At 38.6% G+C, this 22,414-nt stretch overlaps 1 protein-coding gene across 3 annotated transcripts in view; it reads right to left on the bottom strand.

Annotated features, from left to right (window-relative positions):
* Positions 1–22,414, bottom strand: part of wu:fj29h11 (uncharacterized) — a 76,271-nt gene that overhangs the window by 35,831 nt on the left and 18,026 nt on the right. For all 3 annotated transcript variants that reach the window (XM_066664333.1, XM_066664334.1, XM_066664336.1), the window contains 15 exons: positions 21,656–21,839; positions 17,344–17,510; positions 16,518–16,646; positions 15,662–15,837; positions 13,097–13,266; positions 10,296–10,520; positions 9,470–9,573; positions 8,013–8,213; positions 6,865–7,000; positions 6,573–6,792; positions 4,825–4,972; positions 4,054–4,231; positions 3,475–3,652; positions 886–1,012; positions 178–297 (listed from right to left, as the gene is read on the bottom strand). In XM_066664333.1, coding sequence (XP_066520430.1) covers positions 178–297; positions 886–1,012; positions 3,475–3,652; positions 4,054–4,231; positions 4,825–4,972; positions 6,573–6,792; positions 6,865–7,000; positions 8,013–8,213; positions 9,470–9,573; positions 10,296–10,520; positions 13,097–13,266; positions 15,662–15,837; positions 16,518–16,646; positions 17,344–17,510; positions 21,656–21,839 — 2,463 coding nt within the window. The remainder of the gene's footprint in view (positions 1–177; positions 298–885; positions 1,013–3,474; positions 3,653–4,053; positions 4,232–4,824; positions 4,973–6,572; positions 6,793–6,864; positions 7,001–8,012; positions 8,214–9,469; positions 9,574–10,295; positions 10,521–13,096; positions 13,267–15,661; positions 15,838–16,517; positions 16,647–17,343; positions 17,511–21,655; positions 21,840–22,414) is intronic.

Genomic DNA, 22,414 nt, shown 5'->3' with positions numbered 1-22,414 from the left:
AGCAGATTGAAAAAATGCACTTTTCAAAAGCCTCAATAAAAGCCAATTAAGGAAGAGGGAAAGTGGGACAGGAAAACTCAGCAAAAACAAAACCCAAACACAGTTCAGACATGGTGCTATTACTTAAGAATAAATAAATAAATGGTGGCAGTAAGCAAAGATCTGTTTGTGTGTTACCTTCTTGGGATAAAGAATTTTCTTCACCACCAGCCAGCGCTCTACACCACCCGTGTGGTCCACTTCTAGGATGTTGTGACTCAGATCTCTTCGGGTCATCGACACCAGGCGCTTCTCAACCTGATGAACACACATCAAATATTTGCAATACATACATTATATCACAGTCATGTTGAAACCTCTGAACTTTTTTCTACACCACTTAAAAAACAACAGGATCTCTTTGCATTGTGAGAACATTTCATAGGTCAGAATTACTGTTTTAAAATAAAGGCTTGTTACAGAAACATACAATGAAATATCATAAGCATTCTGATGTTAAAACAGCTTCTATTAAGGGAGGGTCAGACCAGTAAATAACAGTGTCAAGTGCATATGTAATATATAGAAAGAACATCAGATGCTTTAAAGAGGAAACCTGTGGCACTGCAACTTAAACAATAATCTTCCAAAACAAATAAAACACCATAAAGTATAAAACTGCACCAAGCAGTCTCACTTGGAAATCCTCACCTATTAGCTTTAAGTCTAATTGTAATAAATCATTAATATATGTATGGTTTTTTTTTGTAATTATGAAATCTATGAGATTTTTTTTATTATTAGTGTGAACAGTTCATACAACATGGCAGTAAAGCAACCACCCTCAAAAGATAATCCTGTATTGCTGGCAGATGTAGGTGGGAACCTTAAATGAACCATGCTCACCTCGTTATAGATGGTGATGGAACGCAAGCGGTGGAGGAAGAGGAGGAGTGAAGGATGCACATCATGGAACAAGTTTTTTGTTTGACAGCTCTCTGATCGCAGAGGCAGAAAGATTTTTGTCGTCCAGCTATAGGAAAAATAAAAGGGTTACGAAAAAGACTAAATCTAACATGATAAAGAGCAACCTATACCAGAAAACAAAGCTCCAGTAACTTTGAACTTACAAAGTGCATCTACAGTACTGTGCAATTCATAGGCCACACTTTATTTATTCAATATCCACACAAAAAAAGAATTACATACAAGATGCCCTGAACTGGATAAGCGGTTACAGATAATGAATTTACATTTTATTCATCACACACCCCAAATAATTTTCTGTCAAATGATAATCACACTTGTGTATTAATCATGTAAAAGTATATATATTTTCCTGTTTAAAAAAGTGCGCTGAAATACTAATGGACACATGCTACATATACTCCTATATACAGTCCTTTTCACACATGCTGTGAATGCAAACACCCACAACATTTGTCCCAGACTTTATATGGATTTACCTAGCAAAGACCCTGAGTAAAATCTGAGTGAGAGAATGTGTGAACGCTGCCTTGTTATAGAGTTTCTCGTGCATGCACTGCCTCATGCCTAAAGCACATGAGAATTTTTGCTATGAAAAACACATAACAATCTTATGTTGTACGCTGCACGTGTGAAAGGGGCTTTAGAGACACTGAGTTACTGCCTCTTACTCTCTGCAGTGAGATCCACAGGGACCAGAGGGAGAGCACCCCCTAGGGAGTTTGCCCCAATGCCCCAAAGCTTCACTATGGATGTCTCCTATCCAACTACAGGCAAGGTCCAAACCTACTTAGCTTCAGTGGATTAGCATGTTGTGATGTTCAAAGACTATTGTGGAGAGAGCTTAGTCTCAAAATACTTTACACATGCGTAAATGTTAATCCACAACTTAAACACAAGTCACAAAGATGTTTCACTATTCAGAAACGAATACATCCCTATCTGTGCCTCACGGTCTGCAAATGATCCAAATATATGTGGAAGTAAATCACAAAGCAACCCAAGCCACTGAATTCGGCTTCATTTTACATATTACAGGAGTAATCACTGTGGAATGCTTTTAAAGGTGTCCTAAATTTAACAACGTTAATGTCTAGTGGAACATCCCTAACGTCGCTGCAGACTAGGGTTCTCAAGCAAAATACGTATTTGGACACTAAAAGCTGTGATGCGTATTGGACTGATACGGGAGGCGTTGTGTTCCGTGTTTTTGAGATTGAATTGTTAAAACAGGTGATTTGTTTCAGACAGAGAGATGCTCTCCCTCAGCCACAGCTCTTAAACAGACAATATGCTTCTCATTGGTCATCACTTTTATTTAACCAATCCGCAGCCAAAGCTAGCTGTCCATCGTTTACTGTGGGAGCCAATGGAATCACAGTCCCGCCTACAGGGGTTTGTTTTGCTACGGCCCTGAGAGCACCATGTCAGTCCTGAAACACTGGGAAAACAACAGTGCCACCTAGCAGTTGCTCTTTCGCCTGCTGGCCACATTTGTGGATTAGGCCGCATTTGTATTTTCATTCATTCATTCATTCATTCATCATCTGTAACCACTTATCCAGTTCAGGGTCGTGGTGGGTCCGGAGCCTAGGAATGCACCCTGGAGTGAGTCCACAACCTCCAGGTCCCTGTAGCTGTATGACTGCCATACTGCATTTGTATTTTGATCCGGTGAAATGCAAAAGTCTCAAAACTCAAAAACCCGCAAGAGGAAATTAACAAATACATGTCATGAAAAACTTGGTGCAGAAATGGAGATTCTACACTTTACAATTACATTTTAAATTTGAGACTTCGACTTTACAAATGCAATGTAAATTTAAACAAATGTATATTTTCATAAACTTGAAAACCTATCTATGAAAACCAAAAACAATTACTGTATTTAACTGTATTTGTACAATTTGCAGACCGTGAGACACAGACTGGGATGTATTCATTTGTGAATAGTGAAACATATTTGTGACTTGTGTTTAATTTGTGGTTTAACATTTACATAGTATTTGTTAACATTGTAAAGTATTTTGAGACTAATCTCTCTCCATAGGGTGTGGCTGCTGGCTAATAATAAATAAATACCATCAGTATTTGGCAACTGTCCATTATTTTGTGCACACTGTTGCCACATTAAGGGCATTCTTCTAATATTAAATGTTACAAAAGTGTAGTAGCAACAATATCTGTTGCCAAAACTTTCATCTACATTACGTCTCAATTCAAAGTGATGCTAACATTCTCCCAGGCAGCTATTTCAAGGATGCGGTGGGTCCTGAGCCTACCCAGATTCACTGGGCGCAAGGCAGGAACAGACCCTGGAGGGGACGCCAGTCCATCGCAGGGCGACACACACTCACAAATTCTCTCTCTCTCACACACACACACACACCTATGGACAATTTTGAGTAGCCTATTTACTTCAAATAAATAAAATGTGGTCTCAGATTTTTATACAAATCCACTTCAGTATGCAGTTTTCAGACGGAAAGATCTTACAGTACACTTTACCTCTTCTCTGCGATCTCCTTGGCAACACATTGCAGCAGTCTCTCTTCCTCTACCCAATGAGGGAGAATGTATCCCATGGGGCCACTGGTCTTGTCGAATCGGATGTGGAAATCACTGGAGTGGATCTCAGGACAATCTGTGACTTTGAAAACCGATTTAAAGCCAATACCTTTCTGTCCTGTGTTGAGAACAGGAAAAGAAAAAACTCAGTAGAGTCACATTAGTGAAAAACATTGGTAGGTTCTAAGATATCTAGTACCTATTAGAACAGCATGCCTTTTCTAAGAAGCATATCCTACTGTTCAAATGTTGGAATCAATACTTTTAAGACATAAAATCAATTTTGTCTGAGCTACTGTATAATATAAATAAAGCTTACCAGTTCTGTGATTTCTGAATGTTTCCTTAGCTTTATATAATAATATATGTAAGGTCACAATGCCCGATGCTGTGTGTGAGCTGGAGGGTTATAAAGCCCCCTGCCATTGGGCTGTGGAGTGGTGGAACACTACATACAAAGCTAATGGGATGAGTCAAAATGGCATTGTCTATTTAAACCCTTTGCCTATGACAGCTTACCTATGTAGCCACAGGTGTGTTTTCCTTTGGTGCTCTTGCCCACATCACAGATGGCACGTACATTCGTCTCCTGGAAGCCACTCTCATTGTTCAGGATGGTGATGCAGTCTCTCTGAACCACAAAAGCCAGAGCAGGCTGCTCCTTGTCATCCTGCAGGTAGTTGTTATCATCAGCATTCTGCACACAGACACAAATAATTATAGACATAACTCTAATTGGCTGAAAAAACAAGTCATTGGTTAATTCAAAATTTAAATGTTCAAGAGAAACTTCAGCTTCCTTTTCACCATTTGCCTATGTTGCCTGTGGCACCGTAATATAACTTCTGTCCAATTTAATGTGGAACTCAATAAATAATGTGGAAGTAAATAAGAATTGCCGCAGCTTCAAAACTGCAGATCTGATTGCCTTGGATGACTGTTGTCTGTTGTCAAGAATTTTGGATTTTGTGGCCTTGACTGTAGTCTGTATTGTACTGTAATAATCTGAATAAATCAATGAATAAATAAACATAAAAATAACATACAATAAGCAAACAAATCAAGAAATACAACTTAAGCAATAATTCTTTTAGTGCATCATTATAACTGATTGTTTACATATTTAAAAAAGATACACATGATCTACGTTACATTTGGCATTACTTCCTTTGTGGGTACAACACAACAGAGGGCATTAAGTGATGGGGCATGGAAGGGCTATGTCTCCTCACACATTGACAACAACTGGATCTATAAATAACTAATGTGTCTGTTCTAGCAGAGAGTGACCTGAATGAGCTCCAGCACAAAGTGTGTGTCTTTGCTGTAGAGTTCAGTGGAGAGACGCTCCAGACTGCGGCCCAGTCTGGCCTGGTGCTTATTCATCAGATTTCGACCCTCTTCATTCAGCTCCACTCCAATACCAAACTCACTCTTTCTGCTCAGGACAGAACAGCAGAAATAAAAAAAAATTACAGACTCCACATTAATTAATCAATAGTTAATATAACAATAACATTTACATGTCCATTTACATTAATTATTACTCAGCCAGTGAAACAAAAGGAGGGATTCTCTTGAAAAAGCCAATGGTAAATAAGAAATGATAACATTTGTATTTCAAAGTAAAAGAAGGGGGGAAATATAATAGGATGAATTAAAATAATTTCGATAAAATGAAATGTCTTCAAACTGTTCAAAAAATATGAAATGTATATGAAATGTAATCACAATGTAAATTGGATATCAGTAGAAGAAAATCATTCAGAATTGCACTGAAAATATGTAATATTGACAATGCAAAAATGTAATGAAGTAAAAAATAAGCAAAGGTTTTCTTTTTTCTATTCTGAAATGTATGGTTCAAACTTTACAGGACTGAAAGCATTTAATAATTCGTATAATGGATGGTTTTCTGACCTGCCTCTATTTTCAGTAATTAAAAACTGGAGGGCCTACCAACCCAGTCAGTCCTTTGTGGTCTGCATTATTGTGAAAACATGGAGTAATATGAGTCTTTACATAGTCTTAACTTTAGATAGTCCTCAGTGAGACTCCCAGTCTCAGGAACAGCGCTGGATCCACGTTTATGCAAGAAGGCAAACACGAGGATAAACAGAGCTCAACAAACAAAATGAGAAATAAGTGTAGTGATTAAATAGGGAGGAAAAACAAGAATGAAGATGAAACGGAAGTGACTAAGAAACAGAGCTTTCGCTCCTCGCTCTTCACTTGTAGGTTCTCACAGTGGGCTCATTCCTCTTTAAAAAAAATAAATAAAAAGCCATTTGGAAAAGGGCTGTTTTAACAGGGGGAGAAACATGATCTGGTGTGTGATACTTGAGGTACAGGGGTTGGACAATGAAACTGAAACACCTGGTTTTAGACCACAATAATTTATTAGTATGGTGTAGGACCTCCTTTTGCGGCCAATACAGCGTCAATTCGTCTTGGGAATGACATATACAAGTCCTGCACAGTGGTCAGAGGGATTTTAAGCCATTCTTCTTGCAGGATAGTGGCCAGGTCACTACGTGATGCTGGTGGAGGAAAACATTTCCTGACTTGCTCCTCCAAAACACCCCAAAGTGGCTGAATAATATTTAGATCTGGTGACTGTGCAGGCCATGGGAGATGTTCAACTTCACTTTCATGTTCATCAAACCAATCTTTCACCAGTCGTGCTGTGTGTATCATCCTGATACACAGCACCGCCTTCAGGATACAATATTTAAAACATTGGATGCACATGGTCTTACTGGTGCAATATGCAATTAATGAAGCTTGGCCACCAGGCTGGTCCAATTTAGCCATGAAACCTCCCACACTAAAATGACAGGTGTTTCAGTTTCATTGTCCAACCCCTGTATATTATATTTGAATATGTGCATTATTTTAGGAAGTGTGTAAGGGGAGGGATGGAGGGAGAGTTCATGAGATTGTTGATTAGTACATACTTCCAGTCTGGAGTATACCTGAAGGTAAATGCTCTTGACAATGGGAGTTAAAACAGCGAAACTGTGAGAGGGGTTGTTAACCTGATATCCTCGACGATTGCCCTCCTCTGACTGAAGCGCTCGCTAGTTTCAGCTTCTTCTGGCTCATCAGGAGACTCTTCATCTTCTCCATTCGCCTCTTTACACTCAGCGCTTATACTGCCCTCCCCATTCAGCTCAGATGCCAACTCAAACAGATCTTCATCATAGTCGCCATCACTGTTATCGTCATGGCTGTCGTTCCTGGCACTGTCATTAATAACTGGATGTACAGGGATCACATGTTAAACTCTGACCTCTAAGCATTAAAGCAGATTTAGTTAAAAAAACTCACCTTGCTGAGAAGCTTTAGCTGGGCTGGAGCAGCCAGAACTGGACACAGTATCGAGCACAGACTCTTCCAATAAATCCTCACTATCAGCCAGACTCAACACTGATGACATGTCACTCAGAGAGTCAGCTACTGCACTCTGCAGAAAATATAAACTTTAAAATGAATGAGGAGAAACTTGCATAATCACTTCTTTTAAGTGAAATCAGCTTTAAAGTTCAGTAGTGCTCACAAAGATTGTATAATCACAGGAAAAAAATATTAGAAGGTATTTAATTGACAAAAAAAAATTAGTTTGGGAAAATCAAACACCACTGATAAAATATGAGGCATTTTATTATTATATTCTTGATGTTATAGAGCCTAATTATTTATTCATTCATTGTCTGTAACCGCTTATCCAGTTCAGGGTTGCAGTTGGTCCGGAGCCTACCCAGAATCACTGGGCGAAAGGCAGGAACACACCCCGGAAGGGGTGCCAGTCCTTTGCAGGGTGATACACACTTACATTCGCTCAAACCTATGGACACTTTGAGTCGCCAATCCATCTACCAACGTGTGTTTGTGGAACGTGGGAGGAAACCGGAGCACCCGGAGGAAACCCACACGGACACAGGGAAACCACACGAAATTCCTCACAGACAGTCACACAGAGTACGACTTGAACCCACAACCTCCAGGTCCCTGGAGCTGTGTGACTGCGACATTACCTGCTGTGCCACTGTGCCGCCCCAGAGCCTAATTAAAATTTCAAATTTTCTTGCATTCAGAAATTGTGAATGACTAGCATCACATTTGAATTATAATAATAAAGTAATAATATAGAAAAATGTAAAATAACATCAAAGTACAATTCAGTATTCATCCATTGACCATTTATTATTTCATGGCTTAGGCAAATTAGTTTCATATTATTGACAGTGAAATGTTTACATTTCAAAATCTTTAAATGATTATTCTCTAATTTTATATTTGATTTCAGCATTTAAACCATAGTATAATAGTTTAACATGGGTATAATATCATAATAGATTGACTTTCCTGTAATATTAATATTGAGGCCAGTACTCTAGTAAATTGATATACTGCCCTGCCCTAAAGCATGTATATTAGTGTAAGGACAATGGGGGTGGGGTGGGGGGGTTCCATACCTTGACTGTGTTTGAGGGAACTTCAGGTGGAGCTGGTAAGACGAGCTTGGAATGGAAGTCCCTCACCCACTCAGTGATGCCCAGCAAAATGCCCATCTGATGGAGCTTGTTGAGGAACCTCGTCTCAGACTTGGCTGCATCAAGGAGGATGGTTTTAGACTTGGCCTGGCCAAGCACTTTAGAGATAGGCTCCAGAAACACCTTCACGATCAAGTGAAAGGAAGGTAATTATTTTGCAGTTAAATACACACCAGCTGTGTTTCAATGCCTAGGCTGCAGCCTTAGGAGACTGAATCTCTCAGCTCTCGCTTAACTGAACTCGGCTTCAATATGAAGAATCCTTCTAATAGTCTCAACGTACCCTTCGCATACACACAATTCACTGTGCAGATACATTACAGTGGAAAATATAGCACATATTTATCTTAATTTTAGATCTTCATTTCTGTGAGGAAAACAAAATTTGCATTGCATTTGAGACTTATCAGCTCCTTTGGGACTTCTAATCTATCTAAGAGCTATTCTACTGAGATCCCATCCTTTGGAGGCTGCAGTCTACACTTTGGAAAGCAGCTTGTATGTCCAAAGCTTTATAGGCAATGCTTACAAAAAAAGTCAGCTACTGCCATGTTCAAAAATTGCAGACATAATTATGTACACAAAGCTTATATAATCTCCTTAAATGTGGATGAAAATAAATGAGGTATTCTGGAAAAGCAGCACATGAGCTTAAGTCGTGGAACAGTGAAACAGCATTCTTGGGGTTATGGAGCTCCATCTGTGTTTGTGATCCAGAAGCTTCTGCAAGTTCCTGACTTAACTAACCTTATAGAGGCTGAATTCTTCACAGACATGCTCCAAAACCTAGTGTAAAGCCCTCACAGAACAACAAGATCTGATGCTGAAGGACAATAATAATAATACACAAATAATAAAAACATAAATTCAAAAATCCATATAGAGTGTATCAAAATGTAATGGAGTGGTACACGAGTCAGGAATCTTCCATCAAATTAATCAGCCATCACAGAAAGAAAGCAAAGTCTCAGCCTCTAATCTGAGTCTTAGTGCAGCTATGGGAGTTCTATAATGAGTGTGGAAAAGCAGCACCCCAGGCAGCTGGCTAATGGCCTGACAGGACACTGATCTTCTGACCCTGCCAACAACGAGACCCGCTAACTGACACTTGGCAAGGTTGTCATGCCAACCACCTAGTTACTGTTTCTTCTGTTGTTTTTTTTACCCGCCCTGAAAACTCAGCCACCCACCTGCTTATGTGTTTCACTTTTCTTTATACTGTTACAACTAAGCATGTATCATGAACAACATTTGTACCCAGGGGAATTGATGAGTTTCACAAATAACCAGAGGCACAATGACAATTCCTGCCATTCAAACTGACAGAAACAACCTTGTTAAAATCTCATAATGCCTCTGAACATGGACAACCTTCTCACCTGCTGTAGCAGATCTTTACAGATTCTTGTAGGCATGCGAGTTATACACTCAAGCACGAACTTGGCTACGGTGCTGAAAGAACCATTTTCATCACAGGCGAAATCTGAGGACAAGAACCCAGAAACACACTCAGTACCAGCTCTTACAACTCATTGGTGTTAACAAAAATAAGCAAAAAATCATATTCACATATGATTACAAAAAGCACATTCAAGTAGAAAATTCTGTTGAAATTGCAGATTCTGAATATTTTTGGCAGAATTAACAAATGTAACAAAGGACACAAACCTGTCAAAATAAAATGTACGTTTTTATGTACTCCACTGAATGTATATGTGCACTTTGTAGTTGTACAATTACACACTGTAGTCCATCTGTCACTCCACCTGAGTTCTTCAAAAGATTAAAACCTCCTCATTTGAAAAGTGTATATTACTGGCTGGTGGACTACTCTCAGTCCAGCAGTTACACAGAGGAGTTTCAAAACTTCAGCTTTACTGCTGTGTCTGATCCACTCATACGGGCACAATGAACACCCTAACCACTACAGAGCATGTATGATTTGGGTGGTGGATAATTCTCAATGATGCAGAGACCCTGACGTGGTGATGGTGTGTTAGTGTGTGTTGTGCTGGTAAAATGGATCAGACACAGCAGTGTTGCTGGAGTTTCTAAACACCTCATTGTCACTGCTGGACTGAGAATAGTCCACCAACTAAAAATTTCCAGCCAACAGTGTCCTGTGGGCATTGTCCATTGACCACTGTGCAGCAACAAATGAGCTACCGTCTCTGAATTTACATATACAGGGTGGATATACACTACCTTCTTGAGCCACTGCTGTGGCCAGTGAACTCTCCATATGATTGGCCAGCAGAGCTGTGGGGGCGTTGGAAATCCCATCAGCCACCACAATGGAGACAAGGTGTCCAGCTGTGCCAACAGGGTCTAGAGCCTGAGCTGCTTCAGAGAACAGCTTATCACCAGTCACTGTCGTGACCCTCAGCAGAACTCCAGGAGAAACCTCTAAAGCCAGCAGGTCTGTGTTACCTATATTAGACAAAGACAATTCATGAAAACGTGGGGCTTATTTATAAAACATGTTAATGCACAGAACTTAAATCATAGGTGGAATTTTATGTATAATCTATAATTGATAGCTCAAGAATTTGATGTCAAAATAAGTTTCTAATGCAAAGGCTTATCTGAAGAAAACATTTAAGATGAAACTCGATGATTTATATAAACGCAAAGCCCCTGGAATCATAAAATGATGTGAATTACCACACATTGAGCCTCTATTTAGATACATGTGTGACATGATGTGTGATGTAATGTGAATTTGAAAGCAAATGAGTTGATAATAAATTCATAAGAACTTGATGTGAATTTAGTTTTCTCTGTTTTATGTGTGATGGTTCATTTAAAACAGAAAATAATAAAATGATAAATAAAATGTTAAACATTACTTTTACTTACATTACAATTACTTTTTTTTTTGTTGTCATGTTTGTGTCATTAATTGTCATCCAAACAGACACCTAAGCTAATCTCAGTCTATGTATGTAAAATGTAAATTGTATATAAATGTTGGAACATCCTTGGTGTTATACTAAAGTTTTGCTCAGTCAAAATAAGTCTTTTTATTTTTTTGTTTGTCCCCCTTAATTTAAGCGATGTAAGACATAAATCATACTTATGCGATAACTTTGGCTTAAGTTATATTTGTAATTCACATGTTTATTTGTAGTTTACATAGTTATATTTGTAATGTACATGTTTATATTTAGTTTATATTTGTAATTTTAAATGTGCGTTTTTTTTAAACTTAGAACATCAACAAATCATCAAGTTTGGCATAACTTGGTATAACTGTATGTTCATAACGCATATGTAATGAAATGACAGTGACAACTCTATCAGACTTATGATAGTATGATATTAATGATCATAGGGGTGGGCGATATGGCAAAAATCTTGAGACGGTGAATAAACTAGAGACAATTTTATGAAATAATGTTACTGAACATCCTTCAGAATTTTTAAAGATATGGAAATGAATCTTTAGGGCGGCACGGTGGCGCAGCAGGTAGTGTGTCGCAGTCACACAGCTCCAGGGACCTGGAGGTTGTGGGTTCGATTCCCGCTCCGGGTGACTGTCTGTGAGGAGTTGGTGTGTTCTCCCTGTGTCCGCGTGGGTTTCTTCCGGGTGCTGTGGGGTCCTCCCACAGTCCAAAAACACACGTTGCAGGTGGATTGGCGACTCGAAAGTGTCCGTAGGTGTGAGTGTGTGAGTGAATGTGTGTGTGTCTGTGTTGCCCTGTGAAGGACTGGCGTCCCCTCCAGGGTGTATTCCCGCCTTGCACCCGGTGATTCCAGGTAGGCTCTGGCCCCCCCCGCGACCCTAAATCGGATAAGCGGTTACAGATAATGGATGGATGGAAATGAATCTTTAGTGGTCAAAATATGATCAAAGCAACAAAACATTTTAGTCACTTTTCTAAATTTAATTTGGAATCTTCTTTGAAATCTTCCTTTGGAATCTTCAAAGACCCCAATCTCTCCATAAAGAGAATGATTAATTTTACTGCAGAAATAAAAATGTATTATCTAACTAATCATGCACCTCTCCAAATGGCTTTTTACCCTCACCAAACAGGGAAAAAAGCACTGACTCACCTTATTTATTCTGATATTTAGTCTTGTTTCTAACCCAGTATTCTTCCTCTTTAAAGCCAGATGCATTGGAAGGAGGGAGCTTTCCCATATTGGCTGTGGACTGAGGCCGCCTCCCTCATTCCCCTCCTTTGTTAAAATGGTCTCAGTAGGGAAAGGGCAGACAGTGAAAGGAATCTAAGCTTTAAAAAAAAACTTAATTGTTTTTTGATTGCTGTTTGCCTTGTGAACAATAATTCTGGGTAGGCTCTGGACCCACCACGACCCTGAACTGGATAAGCGGATACAGATAATGAATTTATGAATGAATGATTGTTATTTGTTTGCTGTTTCCATCTGTTAGGTGCTGAAGCATAATTGCTTCCCTGACTACTTGGTAGAGGAGATCCACGGGGAACATGTTTAAATTATTTTTTCATTTGTTGTACTTATTTTTAATTGTTGTATTGTTTTTCATTTTGCAAGTACTCTTTACAAAAACATGAGGATTACTAACAAGTAGATTGAAGTAAAGACTCAAATTTGGTCTTGTTTTGATGTGGACAACCTATGTAAGCGCTGGTATGCTGTGTGTGTGTGTGAATCACTTGTGGGCTTTCCAGGCTTCTTGGCACCATAGTATTTTGCTTTTTTTTATTTTTTTGCGAGGAAGAGATCTCATGTATGGAATAACAAATTCTTTTGGCTTTAATTCGGTAGTCATATATTTTAGAGTACTGACTTACATTATTGGTGTCCAAAGAGTCTGCCCATTCGAATGTTGTGTAATAGGTAAACAGTATGTAAACAACTTAAGAACTGCAGTGGACTGAATGCGCATTAGCACAATCCAACAATCTCCCTGTGATGGTGTATCGTGGACAAATTCATATCCTTCATGATCTGATATCGTCATATTGCACACCCCTAAATGATCAGTATCGTGTTCATGTGTAGTCAAGGTGACGTACTGCAGTATTTATCGATGAAGTCTTTAAGAGGTCCATGGTTGGGCTGGAAGACTAGCTCCCACTGGCTCCACTCTCTCAGATCCTGCAACAGTGGAGCGGTCAGCAGGCTTGCTAGTGCCTGCTCACGGCTCACCTCACCCAATAAACCCACCGTCTCCCCCACAGCATCCCTGAAATCACACACACACACACATAAACATGTTAAATTACTAATGACTCAAATATTCTACCTCTTTTAACTAATTTTACTAGTTTGACACTTCAATTGGTCCACAGAAGTCCAACCAGACTTCTTTACAAACTGCTGCTTACATAGCCCACAGGAACGTTCATTATACTTGGAGGAGTAAATTGACTGGCTACATCTGTAAGACAAGGCAAGACACGATCACTTTATTTATACAGCACATTTAAAAGACAAGTGTCAGCCAAACTGCTGTACAGTAAGACAACCAAGATAAGAATAAATTATAAATTGAGACAAGGTGAGATTTCCTATTTTAAAATAGAACTAATAAAGGCGTAATTTAACGTTACAATAATCAAGACGATAAATAAATGCATGAATGACAATTTCCAGATTTTTGCATAAAGGATATGCTTAGGTTTTGCAAGGTTTCTCATATGGTAAAAACTGCTGTGTACAACACTATTGATTTGCTTTTCAAAAGTAAGGGCAGAATCAAAAATGATGCCAAGATTTTTTGCATGCATGTGAACATTCACAGACAATGGCCCAGTGCTTTTGCTATAGTGTTAGTAAAAGCAAAGTTGCCAAAAATATCAATGTCAGTTGTGTCTTGATTTATATTTAAAAAGTTATTTGACATCCAACAGTTTATATCCCTTAAACAATCTGTGAGGGTATCAAGCGAGCTATTATCCCCTGGTGTAAGTGGAAGATATATTTGAGTATCATCATCTTAGCAATAATAAGGGATATTGTACTTCTGACAGATGGACCCAAGTAGAAGCAGGTATAATAAAAACAGAATGGGGCCTAAAATGGATCCTTGAGGAACGCCATAGGTAACGTTTGCTACAGAGGAGAAGAATTTTCCCATCTTGATGAAGAAGGTTCTGTTTTCCAAATAAGAAGCGAACCACTTCTTAGCAGAACCCTGGATGCCAACACAGCACTTTAAATGGCCCAACAGGATAGTATGATCAATGGTACCAAGGCCATATTAAGATCTAAAAGAATTAAGAAGGCTAAATGCAGTTCATTAAACACTTTAAGGAGAGCAGTCTCGGTACTATGGTATGCTCTAAAACCTGACTGGCATTTATCCAAGATATTGTGTGTACTTATGAATGTAGAAAGTTGAGAAAAAGCACCTTTCTCCAAAATTATTTACAAGAAAGGTAGTTTGGAACTTGGCCTAAATTTATTTCAATTAATTTAGTACAGACCTGGATTTATTTATTTATTTATTTATTTATTTATTTTTTAAAGAGGCTCATAGCTCAACCTCATAGCTTTCCGATAACCATGTAAAAGCACGTTAGCAAAACTGGCGAGCCACCACTCTAATTCAGTGTAGAGGAAAATTAGTTGACACTACCTAATTGACAACATTTAGCTTGAGAAAGTGAAGACTTACTCAGACAGCTGACCAAGTAAAAAAAAAGTGGAGCAGCCGCTAAGACTTGTGTTAGATGCATAAAAAAATGGGCGAGGCAAAATCCAAGGAGCTCCAGTTTTATACAATATTCACTGGATTGTACCAGAGTGTGTATAAATCCAGTCAATAAAACAATGACATTCCGTAACTTAGGAAAAAATGCTAGAATATTAAAATTGTTCAACCAAACAAAACAAATGCCGGAGAGTATTGGCAGCAAACATGCACCAGCGTTCACTCAACCAGAACCCGCTATATTACATGCCGTCAATAAGGCCATTTTACACTCCCAGAGAGTAAGACCAATAGGAATATGTACGTAGTTGAAACTGCGTTTGCTTCATGGAAATCATGTTTTACATATTCAGATCAAAATAATGTCACTGGAATAGTGCAAGTTAGAAATGCATTAAGCATAATGTGTACAAATATGGAGACAGCAGCAGCCTGTCCAATATTTAATATGAAGTCAAGGGTATTAAAATGTCTCTTCAACTATGCTGTGGTGACCTGATGCTACTTTTCCGGGAGGGCTTTTTATTACACGTTGGGACATTACTCATGATGTGGTCCTGATCACAAATGCTGCCCCCACTCATCTCAGTGGTACTGGGGGAAATATTTTGAACGTGAAGTTTTGTTCTGATAAACTGCACACGGTTGAACCAAACGGAAATCTTTGTGACTCATAATTATGATAGGTGTGATGAGATACTATTACTTACTCATAAAAGAATCGTGAAATTGTGCTGAAATATTTTTATCGATTAATCCCATAGCACTACAAACTAATGACTCCAGATCTGAAAGTGTTAAATGCCAACAACCCAGGCAAATTCACAAGCGTGAAATTCATGCATAGGCCTGCTGGAGCAGGAAATGAACTGCAGTAGAGTGCTATGCAGATGCATGCCCATGCTAAAAGAAGATGGGGCCTCACCCTGGGTCTTTAGGGAGCAGTGGGCACTCGTAGCGGATATTGGTGCTGATGACCCCTCCACTCAGCTCTCTCTGACGCTTGGCAAAGTCCAGTAGGGTGCGCAGCTGCCCGTAACCCAGCTCTCTGCTGTCTCTCACCTTGTACTGACTCCTAAGAGCAACTTCAATAAATGGAAGCTGGGAGGGGAGAAAAGAAAAAAAAAAAAAAACAGAAAAAAGAAACAAACAAACAGCCATGTTTTATGAATCAAACTAAACACCTCATATTCTATACCTGTAGGTGAAACCTTTGGGAAAAACACTTATAAATGATCTGTGATAAGCCTGTTAAACACCTGCTGTATTCTAATTACCCTATGGCAGTCACAATTTTTTAAATATTGGTTCCCTAATTTATCCCTTATCCCTAATTTGGGGATAATAATAAATAATACCAATATGCAGCATGCCAAATTTCAGCTTGATCAGACACAGCTTAAAAATCACCCCTATTGTAATAAATGCATAAGATGGACATAAGATGACCCCTTGAGGTTAATCAGAATCATGTTGTTTGCATAAGTATGGGAAAGGGCTACTAAAACCTGTCTTGGCTTCAATGTATGGTTTAACCTTGCTGATTCATTTTAGCAGAGAAAAAATAAATAAAGAAAAAACAACTGTAACAGGATCGTTGGACAACTTTTTGAGTGCAACTGTTTATTGCAGAAACCCATAATAAGTAATCACTGCCTTCATAATTTTTGTGATTTTTTCATCACACAGAAATGCCTCAGTTCATAAACAGAGATTATGAATAACACTTGCAACTACAAAAAACACATCCCACTGCAGGCAGGGGAAAATGTAAGACTCACTCGTGCAGGATCTCCTTCGCCACACTGTTTAATAAACTCATACACATCCTGCTGACTGGGTCTAAAGCCACATGTTCGGAGCTCCTGGTTACTGATTGCCACGGCACCACCTGCAGCATCCTGGAGCACCTGCACACAAATTAAAAGTGATAACAGTACTATTAAAAAATGGCCAACCAAAAATGCTCTAATTAAAGGCTAATATGTTATGAACAATGGTTAATAGTCTGTATTAATCATGACAATTTATTGTCCTGTTAATTTGTAATTAACAATGTATATTTCTCTTGTTAATTTCACACAAATATCAAAGCACATGCCAAAAAAGCAGCCAAATTATCAGGTTAGCTGCTTTTCTCTCTAGCTGTCCAGTGGAAGCCCATGGCTATTATTGCACTGAATGTGTTACAATAGCATGGCTTTGTAAACACATGGTGTGTGTGCCTGACTCTCCTGCCTGCACTCCAGTTCAAGAGAATAAACAAAATTCTTTTCAATGCATTTTACAAGAAATCCCAAATTTGCCCAGAAATGGGGTTTGCATATTTCAGGTGATTTTTATAGAAGATCCAAGCAACAGTTCAAAATTAATAAACAAATCCTTCAGTTTCACAACTACAACAGGGACAGTGAAATTGTAACTTTTAAATTTTAGTAAATAAGTTCAATCACAAAAACCTTGAATACCTAGAATCCAAATGCTGAGACTCATATTTTACACACAATTCATAACAAGAGATCCACGTAATAACAACAGATATATGGATCTACCCAAACATAACTGACTCGCACCTCAAAATATTTCAGCATGATGGCCTGTACTTGCCTGTGAGTTTTTGAGAAGGAACTCAAGAAATGAGCCTTTCTGCAGCTGCTGGAACTCTTTAAACTTAAAATGTTCAGCCACCTTCTTCTCCAGCCGGCAGAGGTAAGACAGAGTGACCGTACCAATGAATCGTGAAACACACTCCTGGAAGTACAGCTTCACTGCAGCTGTGGCAACAACAAAGCAATTAAAAGCTATTTAGCAACACCAAAGTCAATTTTGTTAATGAAAAGTTAGTTGTGCATAGTTCTGTTTTCAAAACATAAATGTTAAAATTCTGTTTAAAGGCAGACAGAGGAACTTAATAAGAATAAGAATAATAAGAACAATAAGCAATCATTTGAAACTGAGTGATAAAATCACTCAGCGTTGCCCGTGCTGCTGGCAATGTGTCACTTGTGGGCATGTCCAGCAACGCAGGCAGTGCCCCCAAAGTACAGCAACCAGGGTAAGAGCATATGTTTGATTAAAAAAAATAAATAAATAATAAAAATATATATATATATATATATATATATCACTCTCACATAAAGAGATATCACCATCTCTATTATTGCCAGTTTCGGTCCCTTTCGGTCCCTTTTATGCAAATAAGCTGCTGCTGGCCACGTCCCACCCAGCCCATGCATGTCTGATTCTGTAACAGCTGCAGTCCTTAAGGTTGAATAGAATAAAAAGGTGCAAACATAGCTGTTTATTCTCCAGCTTGCAGATTTTGTCACCTTAAATGATGCAGTAGTTTTGTCCAGGTGCCTGTAACTGCTTCACTGTTTACAGTGTTTAATGAAAACTTCAAATTTGCTGGTGTTAGTGTGAATATAGCAGCAGCATTTAATGTGGAATTAAATTTTGAAGAGACCCAAGTGGAAATACAAAAGCTCTCAGAAAGTGAGTTTTGCATAATATGTCCCTTTAAGGGACATTCTGAACAAATCTTCAGTAGGATCTAAAGCGAGTGAATCGGTTCCGAAACTGAACGACTTCCGGTTGCCGTGTCACTTTTTTGTTGTTTTTGGTGTGCACGCCTAGTTAGAAAAAATGGGTATCGGCTCTAACTTTATTAACATGATTATAGTCCTGGACTTCCAACTGCAGCTGTAAGGGGAACTTTTCAGGGATGTCCACCGTTGGGTCATCTGTCAAACTGACCTCATTATCCTAATTCTTTAGAAGCCCACATATCTACGGTTAAAATGAACATTCTTCTTCTTATGCATTTTTACTCCTTAATGATTCCTCTTCCTCCATCAATTGGTTATTGGGAAAAAACTTCAATCCAAGTTATCTTCCTATATGTGGAAGGGGAAATTTCCATGTATTAAATTACTAACTATGTAGAGCAATGTATGTATGCAAATCAGAGGGTGGTCTCTCTTTCCCTAATGTCAAATTGTATGTTCAAGCTTTTGTCTTGTGTTCTTTAGCAGTGCGGTTAGTTCCAATGTATTGTATGTCATGGCGGTACATTGAGGAGCCTCTAGTTGCCCCACTAACTTTGGAGTATCAGATATTCAGCCTCTATTAGATAGTAAACTGTATATAATGGTTAATGGAATACATATTCTCCACTTTTCTATAACTATAATCTCCTTTCTGTTAATGCTCCGTTTTGCTGTCCACAGTGGACTCAAAAGAACATCAAAACGTGGTGACCTTTACAACTATAAAGGCCTAAAATCGTTTCCGGAACTCCAAACCCATAATTTGCATGGCACCTCCTTTGCAGAGCGAGCATGTCCCTAATTTTGTTTGTAATATATCTTCTTTATTACTCAAATTTACTTATGTTCTATAAGGTATTTTTTTAATTTGGAAAAACGATATTGACTTTAATATACAGGAGCATTTCTCTGATGATATTTGGGGTCTAACTTTTTTGTCTTCTAAAAATCCAAACCACCAGGTAGTTTACTGGAAGTTCATTCTCAGAGTTTATTTAACCCCTTTGAAATGGTTCCACATGCACTTGACTGCCTCACCTTTATGGGACTTATGTTCACAAGGAGAACTTGGGACTTTATGAATTATTTTTGGTACTGTCCAAAACTATATTCTGGATGCAGCTTTCTATTGATGTTTCGATACTGATCTAAAATAAAGTTACATTTAACTCCAGATCAATATTTTCTGAACATCTTTTTGACTCTCCAGCTGTTGGTATGGCAGAGAAAGCTATTATTATCTGCACTTATGCTCACTGGACAGATGCACCTGGACCCTAAACTTGAAGCTACTTCTCTCCTCCCTGTGAACTCCACTCTCAGCTGTTACACTTTCCATTTTGACTGACATTATTGACAATGTCATCTAATTTATTGTTTGCTTACTTATTATTTCTTCTGTTACTTATTTGCTGATGCCTCCAACAGGGTGTGGGGTGAGTGTGTTATCTCTGTTTTTTGTTTTGTTTTTTTCTCTCTAATAGTGTTGTCATGATACCAAAATTACGGCATTCGATACGACACCTGCCTGAATATATCGATACCAATACTGAAACGATACCATGGCAAAAACCTAAAACATCAGAAGTAATGTACGTTCTCCAAAGCTGAGGGCGGTCGGCAAAAACGCTGGTATCTGCTTGTTAACTTGTGATGCTACACGTGACGTTTAACCATTTCTGGGTCCAATCGCACCTTTAACCCTATGTCATACATTCATAAGACTTGTTTACTGTTTGAATAAAGCTGAATGCCTCAATATATGATGTGATCTCAGTTCAGAAAAAGGAACAAATTCATCATAAAAGGAAGCAAACATGTTTTTGGCAGCACTTTTTGCACATTCTCAGCTCTCCCACTCACAGTTAGTCCCTGTTTTCTAACGAGTTGTGCTACCAGTGATTCTCTGAAAGTTGCTGGTGCTAGTCTGTTTTTTCGTTTTTTAAATAACTCGCTAGAAGGTCTGAAAAGTTGCTAAAACTAGCGGCAAAATCATTAAAGGAGGGAGAGGAGGCAAATCGCTGCAGACTCTACACCCCTGTGGCACTCGTTGGACATACCTCTTTCTTAACGTACCGGTACTAATTATATAGGGTATTGCACCATTTTTAATAACAAAGTATTGAGATACTTTCCTAGTATCTGTATACCGTGCAACACTACTCTTTAAATGATGGTGAGAAGCTGATGATATTTTGATTTCTATGTTTTTGTGTAATTCAACAATAAAAAATTGTTCATATAAAAAAAGGTGCTGATGTTGAAACACTGACATGAGGATTAAATCACATTCAGTCATGTGAGCATCTTCAGAGAGTCCTAGACTGAATCCCATTTCAGTTCCTTTTTGCCTAGTGCCCTTTTCACACATGCATGATAATCCAGAAATGTTCCGGAGTTTGCCCAGAGGAGTTGTATGTGTGAACACGAACACCTGGAATATATTCGTCGCCAACCTTACCCGGACATTATACTGCTCTAACCCTAGTAAATGTTCTGGGTAAAGTCCGAGTCAGCACATGTGAGAATGACATGGGAAATGTTTTTCCTGCACGCGCTGTGAGCCACGTGTTTCATCTCCCACTACAAGAGCGCTCCTGAGCTAGAAAATCTCCCCTCTGAGCTGCATGTGTGACCGACCACAACTCTGGACCCAATACTCTAGAGTTTCTCTAGAAATACTCAGAGTTCATGTGCGAAAGTGGCATAGGTGTAGGTGTGTCTCAATTCTTGGAAAAGGTGTAACGTAGAGAGGGAAATTCAGAACAATGGCCTATTAATGCCTTGTGAATCACTGGCAAGATAGTGGTGCGGGCAACCAAAAAAAGGCACATATATCATTATTTGCCCTTTTAATAAACTATGATAACTGTTGTATTACCCTAGTTTCAATGCATTACATCCCCACATCCAAGCATAAAATTTGGCTAGTACTTCCTGTTCCACCTTAAACACAGAAGCAATTACATTATAATGCCTGCTGCTATTTAATGTGGAACTGGAAATTTTGACCAAAAATCTTACAAATAAGGAGCTGAATTCAGTTTCATATCACAGAGAGTTAGGAGAGAGTGATATTATATGATTGACGAACACTTCTGAAGGCATGATGTCCTAAATTTAACTATGTTAATGTCCAGAAGCACTTCTCGGATTAACACTGCAGACAGGCAGCAGACCACCACTGAAGTGCTTCTCTTTTTTTGTGTTCTGATGCAGTACCAGGCACTTGAAGTGTTTTTCTATTTCGGAGGGGAAAATTTTAACAATTGTAAAAAGGGATAGGGGTAAAATTAAGAAATTAAATTCACTGTTATTCTTTCAAACTTTTGGACATATAAGTCTGTATAATAATGAGATAAAGCAGACACCTTCAGTAGGGGGCGCTGTGCTGGAAATGTCCTCGCACGGTTTCTTTTCCTGCTTCTGTTTTTGGGATTTCTCCTTTGATACCAGGTCATTAGGGACAGCGAGGGATCCACCACAGATAGCCAGCTGTAACAGCGTTCTGGCTAGTCGGTCCGATGACACACACATGAGAAAGTCCTGAACCCGCTGGAGACACAAAAACATAACATTCTTTCATGGTTTTGTCCTCTACAGTTTTCTGTAAATGCTTGTAAGTGTGCATGCATTCTGTACAACTGTCAAATAAATCATGAACATAGCTTAATTTCTTTTTTCTTGAATATTGCAACTAGCCTTTGTCCTTGTACTGTCCTTTTTCAGTTTGTTACAAAATCACACATAGGTGGACTTACCAAGAGAAATAGCATATGAAACATATGCAGCTAAATTAAGTGATTTTGATAAAACATAACAGTGTACATTGTGGGCACTCAATGAGATTACACGCTTTGATGATTTTCCCAGTGAAAATAAGTTCCTACATACTCCGTAGGGAAGAAATTTTAATGTAGTTTATAGCAAATATCAGTTCTTAAATAAAACTTGTGAAATGATACTTATATAATGTTATAAACAACATTAAAAATGTCACATGTTATTGTGATCTGAAGGTGATGTTTAATCCTGTAGACTGGGACGAGATCTTTAATGGGGTTTTCCCTAAATGTACTTCTATCTCTATACATGAACAGAACTTATTACCAAACTTATTACACGCCTGT

The sequence above is a fragment of the Hoplias malabaricus genome, chromosome 3 (assembly GCF_029633855.1).
Source record: "Hoplias malabaricus isolate fHopMal1 chromosome 3, fHopMal1.hap1, whole genome shotgun sequence".
Lineage (NCBI taxonomy): Eukaryota > Metazoa > Chordata > Actinopteri > Characiformes > Erythrinidae > Hoplias > Hoplias malabaricus.
This window is presented reverse-complemented; position numbering and strand designations above follow the sequence as displayed.